The sequence below is a fragment of the Thamnophis elegans genome, chromosome Z, assembly GCF_009769535.1.
Source record: "Thamnophis elegans isolate rThaEle1 chromosome Z, rThaEle1.pri, whole genome shotgun sequence".
In the NCBI taxonomy this organism is placed as follows: Eukaryota; Metazoa; Chordata; class Lepidosauria; order Squamata; family Colubridae; genus Thamnophis; species Thamnophis elegans.
In genome coordinates, this window is record NC_045558.1 from 108344540 (window position 1) to 108355912 (window position 11373).

The following is an 11373-nucleotide window of genomic DNA, read 5'->3' on the forward strand; positions in this document are numbered from 1 at the left end:
ACATTTCTACGGCATTCTAACATCTTGAGAGAAAGAAAAATGAATGTCCAATTTAATGCAGCTTTCAAATCATAGAAAGCCAAAGAAAACGTACTGCCACTTGTCCTTCATATTCTGGAAGAAAAAAAAACTGGTGTATTACAGGCAGTGTATATGGAATTTAAGATGAAAATAACGAGATTTGCAAGAGAATGGAGGAATGGCAATCACAGTTAATTCTTGATATTCTTTCAAAAAATGTTTTTTTTAAATGCCGGATCAAGATAATTGTCAAAGAAGTGCTGGAATAAACAGGAAATGGTTCCTCCATCTGGTAACTAGAATGAATTCAGAATAGTTGACCATATATTGTATAAGGCTCCTTCAAATACAATTCACTTAGGCTAAAAGTCCTGCTTATTTGGCATTCAAGTAAAATCATATATGTTTTGCAAGTTGTGATTAGTTCTTATTTAAAATTATTCCTATCTATTATTTGTCCATTTCTTTTTTGAGAATCCTTTTTGACAGTTTTGCTGCACAACTGCAGTCTTACTGCTAAGTTTCTCTGGTTTCAAACAGCCCATGTTATTACCAGTCCATACAACAGAGCCAAGTGGCCTATAGCTGTTTCCAGGTCCAAATGTCATATATAACTTAAATCATTGGCATGGTGAGCACTCTGTACAAGCATCCTTGATGTAAGAAAATCATCAGGTTCTTGTATGATCAGAGCTTCTAAACATTCTGGGAATCCCACATCCACAAAGAATCACAGATCAGGATGCAGACGAGAATCAGCAACAGATTGCTGTGATAACTTAGCAAGTTCCCTCAGAAGGATCAAAACAGAAAAAGTTTGGGTAATCATAGTTTATCTGGAATTCCAGCTAAAAAAAATACCTGCTGCCTCGGCTGGTTTTCTGATGCACTTCAGAACAGCAGGACATTCAAAGTTATACTTTAAATTTCTGCTAAAGGTTCCAGCTGTCTCCATACCTTTTTTCTGCAGTTCCCTTTCTATTGAGACAGCAATTATTTAAAATCTTCTTTCTCCATTAAAAAATATGAACAGATTTAAATAAACAAAAAATTAAAGCAAATTTTTCAACGATTTGTTGAATTTGCGTCTAATTTATTTATCTACACTAGAGCACACTGTTGTTAGGTAAGAAAATTTATCAGTATAACTCTTCTAGCTATTATTATTTTAAAAAAAAGAAAAAAAATAGTTCAAATTCACTAAAGCTGAAGGATTGGGAGATGCAAGACAAGATGTAAGAACTCATATACTCCCAATGGAAAAGACTTGAAATATTTGCAGTTTCACATTGCAGTTTCACTTGATAAAAGTCTTGGTCTATTCCTTGTTTCTCCCACAAAAAAATCTAGTACTGGACATGAATAACTATCAATATTTCTGGTAAACGCATGTACATTTATGATGGATATGTAACCCAAATGGGGCTACTGAGAAATAAGTGGGAAGTTACCAGCATGTCACAATACCAAAATTTGCAAAAACAGAGAAAAATAATTAGAAATAAAATCCAAAGGCAATAACTTCCTCCCTTCAAAAGAATAAAATTAAAAAGAAAATCAATATCAGAGCATGCATAGGAGCTCCAACATGCTATTAAATGAAACAGTTCAAAGGAAGGGAAAAATAAGTTGCGTTATCTCTGAAAGGTGATATGGCTATGTAGTCTTTGAATAAACTATGCTGCAATATGGTGTTGCAGGCACCACTTGTAGTTAGATGATTGTAAATCAAGCCTCAAAGTCTTGAGAGGCATGGAAGAGATAGACAAGTCTTAAGAATTGGCTTCAGATTCAATAACATTTCCTTCTGATGCTACAGGCTACTGAGGAGCTTAAGATGCAGGCACAATAACTCCCTATTCCAATGCTAGTCTCTTAGGTGAGCATGGCACATAATTCTAACAACAATCTGATCAGGCCATAGGTTCAAAATCCAAAGCTGATGAAATAATTTCTCCAATTACATTCCAAGGGAATTGCCAAAAAGATACTTCTGTTGATTCAGATTGTCACATTTACATAACTGCACAATGTAGATAATGCTGGAGGACAAGGCAGAGGATTTTGAAATACCTGCCAGGGAGTCATAAATGCATAAGTCTGGGATCTTTCTTACCAGAAAAGGTGGAATTAAATACAGCATTTATTTATATAACTGAGTAAAAGCACACATAAAACCATGAGTGACTGGCAGGTTTGAGGTTTTTTTTTTCCTCAAAGGAAAAAAAATAGAAAAATTTGCTGTTTTACCATCTAAAATTGTTTTTGCTTTGGGTGCTGCTGAACTGAAGTGGCAAAAGCTCAAAGTACCTCAATTTGTCTGCAGACTAGGTGTAAATATTGTTGAGTGTGTTGAACTCATTTCCTTCTAAAAGTAGATTTTAGAATGGAGAAAAGAGATATAAAGTTAAAGGGTAAGTCCAAGTACTTCATACTGGCCAATTCTCATACTTGTTTGGATTGCAGCAGGCACAAAACCCAGCCATTAAACTTTATGAGTTTTCTGGTGTCTTACAAGGTGAGAGGCAGCCCCAAACCCTTTACCACAGCTGGCGCATTTGAAGGGTTTCTCTCCTGAATGTGTAGCACGGTGACGCTCAAGGTGTGCATAACGGGTGAACCCCTTTCCACAGTCTCTGCACGAGAAGGGCTTGTCCCCACTGTGGATGCCCTGATGGCGCTGGAGATGGGCACTACGGGTGAAGCATTTGCCACAACGTGTGCAGCGGAAAGGACGTTCTCCGGTGTGAGTTCCTTGGTGGCGAGTGACATGAGCACTACGGGTGAAAGCTTTACCGCAGACACCACATTCATAGGGGCGCTCTCCAGTGTGAGTGCTGTGGTGGCGGGTCAAGTGGGAATTGCGGCCAAAGGCTTTGCCACAGTAGGTACACTTGTAGGGTCGTTCCCCAGAATGGGTTTCCTGATGCCGGGCCAGGTGGGCACTGCGGGCAAAAGTCTTCCCACAGTAGCTGCAGCTGAAGGGACGGTCTTCCTCTGGCACTTGCTGTCCCAGGCGTTTCCCACCTAAAGGGCGCTGCAGTCCAGAGTGGGTAGCTAAATGGCGAGTAAGGTGTGAGTTTCGCCGGAAACCTTTCCCACAGTAAGGGCAAGTGTGTGACTTTTCCCCCATGGTTGCCAGTCTTGCGAAAGTGGTGGTGGTAGGAAAAAGAAGACCCTGTCTTAACACTCTTCAGGCCAACTCCTCTGGCAGGAGGCTAAAGTGCTCTACCTCAAAAGACACTTTCCACCTCTGAACTGAGTTAGCAGTTGTAAATTTCTGGATTTTTGCTTTCTTCTAAATCTTGATAAACATCTCTGATATCCTGGGATATAACTTTGCCCTCAGAACCTGCTGGGGAGAAAAACAGAATTTCAAAAAAAAGAGAAAGAAAAAGAAAAGGGACACAAATCCTGCCAAGATCTAAGTAATTTGGATGGAAAAGAAATAATGTAATATGAAGTTTAAAATATGTATTTTATTCGTATCTTCTCTGTAATTCACATATACACAATCTAGATAGTTTATTTTTAAAAATATGTTGATGCTATTTGTTCAAAATATTCTCTTTTTGAGGATGAAAGTTCTTTAAATTAAAACATGATAATTGGTATCAATATAAATGGCCCTGATTATTTGTTTTTACTGATTGGATCCAGATTTAGCCGTGTCTAGAGTGGGCTTGCTGAAAATCAGTGGGATCCATGACTGAGGTCTTTTCTTGGGTCTAATAAATTTATTCTAAGCATGACTAAGTCTGGAGCCAAGCTAGTGAAATGTAATTGTATTACTCTGAAGTGGTTCATCCTTCATTCAACTCACTTTTCTTCTTTCAAAATTACAGGTTTCAAAATCATTGTATCATTTAAATATACACAAAATAAACAAACTATGGCTGCATAAAAATCATATGTTTGTTTATTTGTCTAGGCTAGTCTCTTCTGGATCCTAATAATTTCTATAGGCTACTGTCCTTCGCTTGACTGACAGCAAGGGTAAGGTCCTTGTGGTCCAATTTTGCCAAAAAGGTGCTTCCAGCAGCATGATCAATGATGATGGATGTTTGAAGTTGTAATTCTGATATGCCACATAGGCTTTTACTCCATCTGAAAATAAAATCCTCTAAATGATTGGATGGGCTTTCTTTTTAAGTAAACCTATAGGGTTTCTGTGCAGTTTTCCCTAGGACGGAAAAAGGGGAAAAACTACTTATCAACTTTGTTGCCTGAGAATATAAAAATGTAATTAATAGGAGCAGCTGATTGCATTAATATGTTTTCTGATACTAAATTAATTATAAATGTACTTACTGTAATTAAATTCTGCAACTTAAGTAGAGGAAATCAGGAAATCACTTTCAAAGAAGTTTTGATATTGCCCTATATGTTATGTTGCCACAATGTTTCAATCAAAATTTTAAAAAAGTAATTTTTTAAATTATGCGTTGGAGCAAATGTACTTTTTAAAAAAAAGATATTTTGGATTTCTTTTGAAAATATATTGAAAATTGTGTTCTCTTAAAGTATCTGCAATTCTAGCCTCTGGAATATTGCACTGTTACCATTCATTTGGCACCACTTTGTTTGATAGTTATATCTCTACAGATATTTTTTTATTCTGACATGATACTGCATTGTTAGAGATATTAGAAGTTCAACTTTTTTTTGCATTTCAAAATTTTCAAATAGAAAAATGTGTGTCTGACCGTCCAGAATATTGTTCCCCATTAGATTAATATTTAATGCTGTTATTATTTATATAATTCATACTCCATCATTCTGCTCTTGGAGCATTCAGCATTTGTTAAGACAGACAAACAGTCCTGACCTGACTTCAGTGCTTTCCTTCAATCTATAAAGAGTTAGATAAACAAACAGAGGCATTTGTCAATAAGTTTGATCTAGTAGTTAAGACACCAGACCAGAAACTGGGAAACCCTTAATTTTAGTCTTGTTTTAGGCATGAAAGCTGGCTGAATGACATTGAGGCAGTCACCCTGTCTTATCCCAATGCACCTCACAGGGTTACTATTGTGGGGAAAATAGGATGAGGGGGTATCCTCCTCCTTGAATTATTTATAAAATTAATAAGTTTAATATGCAAACGTATAAAATAAAGGCCCAAGATAAATTAATTTTTAAATGGCTAATGAGAAAAGAGATTGGAAGAATTAAATCAAACATTTCTATGAACAGCACTGATATCCTTAAAAAGAAATAAAGTATTTGTATTTTTTTTGTATGCGTTATAGCTACAACCTAGAAGAAACAGGTAATAGCCAACACTGCCCATCGTACTACACAAATACAGTAATGGATCGTGCTCAATATCAATCGTGCTCCCGTCTCAAAAATAGATAAAATAAAAAAGAAAAAGCCATAAAAGAAATATAGACAGGACTTTCCACAGCAGATCCTCCCCGCTGCGAACTACTCTGGGAGACAGATGAAGAGTGAATGGAGGCGATGGGTGGAGTGGATGAAGCTGCCCTTCTTGCAGGCGTTCCCCCCGCCCCCCATAAATGGGTGTTCTTATGAGTTACGGGTTGCCCGTCCTTCTCCCCATAAATCGGTCTCTACACGGCTGGATCTGTCCGCGGAATCTCACCGATTCATTCTCCCTGCAGGGATCCAAGCGGGCTTTGCACGCCTTCGCCAACCGCAGGCCCGGGAACGAAAGAGGCACTCCCGTGCCTGTGTGTGTAGGCAGTGGCGGGTTCGAGCACAGGAAAGCACCCCTCGAGTCTATCCTGTCCCCCGCCTCCGCTTTGCTTGACAGATCCAGCTCGATGGTTTTAACCCTCTTCCTGCCGACCACAAAGCCACGCGCCAACTTCCTCTACAAATCGTTGAGGAAGCCACAAACAGAGATTTGGAAAGCGCATGCGCAATGAAGAATGGCGGCTAGCACCTATTTGCTTATTCCTTTATTTAACTTTTAAAAAACTCATTCTAATTTTGAGAAAACATCAAGTTCTTAAGATAAGAACCGAACACGTGTCTTAAAGAAATTATTTTTGTGTGTGTATATGCATAAGGTGACCAGATTTTCAGATTGGTAAAGAGGGACACCATGGGGGGGGGGGGGGGCTTGATTAAAAATTTTATTTTTTGTCAGAAGGTCACCCCAGGACACTGAAACCAGCATAAATACGAATCTGTTGCCAAACAAAATTTTGATCACGTGACCATGAGGATGCTGCAACAGTCGCTAAGTGTGAAAAGTGGTCATCAGTCACTTTTTTCAATGCCATTGTAACTTTGGTCACTAAATGTTTTCCCCCTCCTCCAGACACCTCACTTCTTCCTTCACTCCTCTTGCTTATCTACCTTCATCTTATCCGTCTTCTGCTCTTTTCCTCTCTTCCTTCCTTTCTCCTTCCATCCTCTCTTCTTTCCTCACTCACTCCCTTCCTCCTTTTCTCTTCCTTCCTCCTTCCATTCTTTCAGCTTCATTTCTTTTGCCTATCTACCTTCTCTGTCTTTCTGCTCTTTCCATTTCTCTCTTCCTCTTCGCTTCTGTTCCTCCCTCCTTCCCTCCTTTCCTATTTCTTCCTTCTTCCTTCCTTCTGCCTATCTACCTTCACCTTCTCTGTCTTTCTGCTCTTTCCCTGTCTTCCCCTTTCCTCCCTCCCTCCCTTCTTTCTAGTTCCATCTTTTCTTCTTTCTTTTCCCTCCCTTTTTCTTTTTTCCTTCCTTCCTCCTTCCTCTTGCCTATCAACTTCATCCTCTTTGTCTTTTTGCTCTTTCCCTCTCTTTCCCTTTTCTTCCTACCTCCTTCCCTCTTTTCTCCCTCCCTTCTTCTTTTTCTTCCTTTCTTCTTCCATCATCCTCCTTCATTTTGTGTGCATGTGCGAGGTGGGATGGTCGCAGGCTTCCCTTGCTCCGTCCGGTGGAGCAGAAAAACGCCAAAATAAACTGGCGTTTTTGGGTTGGAGTCTTACGAAAGGAAGTCCCTGCAACTGAGCAAGATTTAGGGGACCCAAATGGACGATTCTTTGGAGGGTTGACTCTCCCGGACGTCCCCTGGCCCACACGGCAGCTGGAGTGTTCTCTGCGGCGCTCGTCAAGGTTGGAGGGAAATGGCGGCGCTACACTGAAGGCTCCGCTTCGGCGTTTTTAAGCTTTCGGCGTTTTGGTCACTCGTAGACAGCTTCTGATCGACTCTCTGTGGCGCTTTTTGGACCTAGCTTTAGCCCTGTTTCCCTCATTGACTAGGAGGAGCTCTGGTGTCTGCCTGTCCTCTGGAAGACTGCTGGAAGACTGTTGTTATCGAAGGAGGTGGGTGACTTGAGCGATGCTAGATGAGACAAGGCAGCTGGTTTATTCCCCGGCTGCCGTAGTCTCTTTAGGCGCCCGCCCTCCTCTACTCCAGTGGAGCATGTTACTGGCCGCTCCTGGCGTTTTTTGACATCTGTGCCTTGTTTCTTTTGGATTCTTTTGGACTCTGTTGGCTGGCTTATAGAGGGGTAGTCGGTTTTGATATGGGGCGGTATAAGACCTGGCAGTCGGCCTTGCGGCCATTGCCACAGCCCCTTAGTCTACTCCCTAGGCCTTTTCTACAGTGCGGCCTTTCCTCTCTTCCTTGGCCCTCGGTCTGCTCTTACTCATACGGGACTTTACTATATGGTTCCCTGCTCACGGCTACTGGACATTGGACATTGGACTTATGATCTGGTCCTGGCTGGTACGACCACTGCCGCCCGTCGTTGCCAAGAGATCCCATCTTAGCCCCTTTGGAACTTCTATCCCAATACCATCTATACCATCTTTACCATCTATCACGCAAGAAGAGAGAAGACAAAATCTTTCTCCCCCTTTATATTTCCGCGAACTCCACTGGACTGGACTTTTTTGCGAACCCACCTACAAACTTTACCCGAACTTGCACATCTTTTAATAGCTGCACAATTTTCTTTTTTTCTTTTTGTATGGGGAGTGCATGTGGTACGTATGTATTTGATTGAATGATCCCACACTTTTTAACTTTTTAACTTGTGTAATTCCCTTTTATATTATATTGTTGTGTTTTTAAATTTCTGTGGGGGTGTGAGTGAGTGAGTGTTTGGGTGTGCAAGCAAGATTGGGATGGGAACCGGGTTCCCCCACATTGAGTGCTTCGCAGAAGTGTTGGGGGGATCTGGGCCTATTCCAATCTCAGGATGACTGATTCGAAGGGCCTGTTGCGAAATGCGGGGGCTATGGGGGTGGGTCGTGGGACTACGGACACGGGAGTGGGCCAGAGCATTACGGTCTTAACAGGGAGGGGCAGATATGGCGGGGACTTTAGGGCTGGCTATTACCGGGGAAGGAGGGCTCGCTACATTACAGAGATCCCTCCTTCCGGCCCTATGAGTCCCACTCCAAGGCCAGATGGCGTGAGTAATCAGGACCCTGGTCTCAGGCTGCTGTCGCTAAATGCCAGGTCTGTAGTTCACAAGGCTCCCCTTGTCCGGGACCTAATTTTAGGCGAGAGGGCAGACCTGGCATGTATTACTGAAACCTGGCTGGGCCTGGAGGGAGGAGTCCCCCTCATAGAGATGTGCCCAGAGGGTTTTCAGGTGCTTCATCAGCCATGACCCTAGAGAAGGGGTGGGGGTGTGGCTATTGTTATCCGAGAGTCTCTAGTACCTTGTAAGATCCCTGCTCCGGAGCTTGTCGGGTGTGAGTCCTTGCTGGTGAAGTTGGACCTCAAGGGTCAAGTGGGCTTGCTGTTAATGTACCTGCCTCCCAACAGCGTTGCAGCAGCCCTCCCCTCGCTCCTCAAATCAGTAGCTGAGCTGGCAATTGAGTTCCCCAGGCTTATGGTTCTGGGGGATTTCAATTTGCCTTTGCTCGGTGAACACTCTGATGGAGCGCAGGAGTTCACTGCTTCCATGACAGCCATGGGCTTGACCCAAGTAATTCAGGGCCCGACTCACTCGGCGGGTCACACGCTCGACCTCGTATTCCTCTCGGAGCTGTGGAGTTGTGATCTTGGTTTGAGGGGTAGCGAGATCTTACCCCTGTCATGGTCGGACCACTACCTACTGAGGCTTGACTTTCGGAGACCAAACCCCCACTGTAGGGAGGAGGAACCGATTAGGTGGTTCCACCCCAGGCGCCTTATGGACCCTTTGGGCTTTCAGACGGAGCTTGGTGTTGTTCCTGATACCCTCGCCCGCAGTCCGGCGGAGACTCTGGTTGCTGCCTGGAATTCAGCAGCGGCAGAGGCTCTTAACCGGATTGCGCCTTTACGGCCGATCCGAGGCAGTGGATCCAGGAGAGCTCTTTGGTTTACTGAGGAACTCCGGGAGATGAAGCGCCGAAAGAGATGCCTAGAGCAACGATGGAGATCCAGTAAGTCTGAGTCAGACCGAGTGCTTTTAACATCCAGCATCAGAGTCTACCTTCGGGCAATCAGGATGACAAAAAGAACACACATTGCCTCTCTGATAGCTTCCGCTGAGTCACGCCCAGCCGCCTTGTTCAGGATAACCCGTTCCCTCCTAAACAGGAGGGATACGAGCGATCCTTTGCAAGGCAGAGCTGAGGACTACATCCAATTCCTCGCAGATAAAGTTGCTCGGCTTCGGACGGACCTGGACTCCAATTGCGCAGAGCCAGCCGAGGCACCAGGGGAGAATCTGGATGGACATCACTGGATTGATTTTCAAGCTGTTACCCCTGAGGACGTGGGAGCCGTAAGTGCCTCCACATGTGTGTTGGACCTGTGCCCCTCCTGGCTGGTTGCTAACAGCAGGGAGGTGACACAGGGCTGGATCCAGGTGGTTGTTATCGCCTCCCTTCGGGAGGGGTTCTTTCCCCCCGCTTTAAAGGCGGCGGTGGTGAGACCCCTTCTGAAGAAGCCATCTTTGGATCCAGCCATTTTAAACAACTATTGTCCAGTCTCCAACCTCCCCTTCGTGGAGAAGGTTGTTGAAAAAGTGGTGGCCTTTCAGCTCCGGCGGTCCTTGGAGGAAACCGATTATCTAGATCCCTTCCAGTCGGGATTTAGGCCTGGCTACAGCACGGAAACCGCTTTGGTCGCGCTGACCGATGATCTCTGGAGAGCCAGGGATGGAGGCCATGCCTCCGTCCTAGTGCTCCTTGACCTCTCAGCGGCCTTCGATACCATCGACCATGGTATCCTTCTGCGACGACTGCGGGAGGTGGGGTGGGAGGCACTGTTCTACGGTGGTTCTCTTACCTCTTGGACAGGTCACAGTTGGTGTTGGTCGGAGGGCAGAGAACGACCCCTAGGCCCCTGAATTATGGGGTGCCGCAGGGTTCGGTCCTGTCCCCCCTCCTGTTTAATATCTACATGAAGCCGCTGGGTGAGATCATTCGACGGCACGGGATAAAATACCATCAGTATGCAGATGATACACAGCTGTATCTGTCCGCCCCGTGCCAACTCAGGTTGACGTGATGTGCCAGTGCCTCGAGGCTGTTAGGGTCTGGATGGGGGTTAACAAGCTTGTACTCAATCCGGATAAGACCGAGTGGCTGGTGTGTTTCCCTCCTACTAATTGGCCAAGTTTTCCATCTCTCAGGCTGGGGGGTCAAACAGTACACCCCTCAGACAGGGTTCGCAATTTGGGAGTCCTCCTGGACCCACAGCTGACTTTTGAACACCACTTGTCGGCTGTGACCAGGGGGGCATTTGCTCAGGTTCGCCTGGTGCACCAGTTGCGTCCCTACCTGAACCGGGAGGCCCTCACAACAGTCACTTGTGCCCTTGTGACCTCTAGACTGGACTACTGCAATGTGCTCTACATGGGGCAGCCCTTGAAGAGCATTCGGAGACTTCAGCTTGTCCAGAATGCAGCCGCGAGAGCAATCGTGTGTGCACCTCGGTTCACCCACGTAACACCTATCCTCCGCGAGCTACACTGGCTGCCTATTGGTCTTCGGATACGCTTCAAGGCGCTAGTCGTCACTTATAAAGCCCTTCATGGTATTGGACCTGGGTACTTGAGAGACCGCCTGCTGCCAATTACCTCCAATAGACCGATTAGATCCCACAGATTAGGCCTCCTCTGAATTCCATCCGCCGGCCAATGCCGACTGGCGACTACCCGGAGGAGAGCCTTCTCTGTGGCTGCTCCGACCCTCTGGAACGAGCTCTCCGTGGAGATTCGAACCCTCACCACCCTCCAGGCCTTCTGCAAAGCCCTTAAAACCTGGCTGTTCTGACAGGCCTGGAGCTAAAGAGCTTTTGCCCCCTCCCCTCGAATGGTTGTTGTGTGCTTTTAAATTGTGTATTGTTCTGTTCCCTTATCTGTACCCCCTTCCCTGACTTGGATTGTGAGCCGCCCTGAGTCCCCGTCGGGGAAAAGGGCGGCATATAAATGCAATAAATTCAATTCA

The 11373-nt window shown here is 44.8% G+C and overlaps 1 protein-coding gene across 2 annotated transcripts; it reads right to left on the reverse strand.

The window, feature by feature from the left end:
• Positions 1-453: 453 nt before the first annotated feature.
• Positions 454-5770, reverse strand: LOC116522883 (zinc finger protein 436-like). Of its 2 annotated transcripts, none has more exons than XM_032237971.1 (2): positions 5630-5770; positions 454-3373 (listed from the first exon to the last, which is right to left on the reverse strand). In XM_032237971.1, exon 2 carries the CDS (start codon positions 3152-3154, stop codon positions 2507-2509), a length of 648 nt encoding a protein of 215 aa, XP_032093862.1. In that variant the 5' UTR covers positions 3155-3373; positions 5630-5770; the 3' UTR covers positions 454-2506. The 2 variants fall into 2 exon arrangements, with proteins under 2 accessions (XP_032093862.1, XP_032093863.1); XM_032237972.1 differs by having other exon boundaries at positions 454-3376.
• Positions 5771-11373: the final 5603 nt, after the last annotated feature.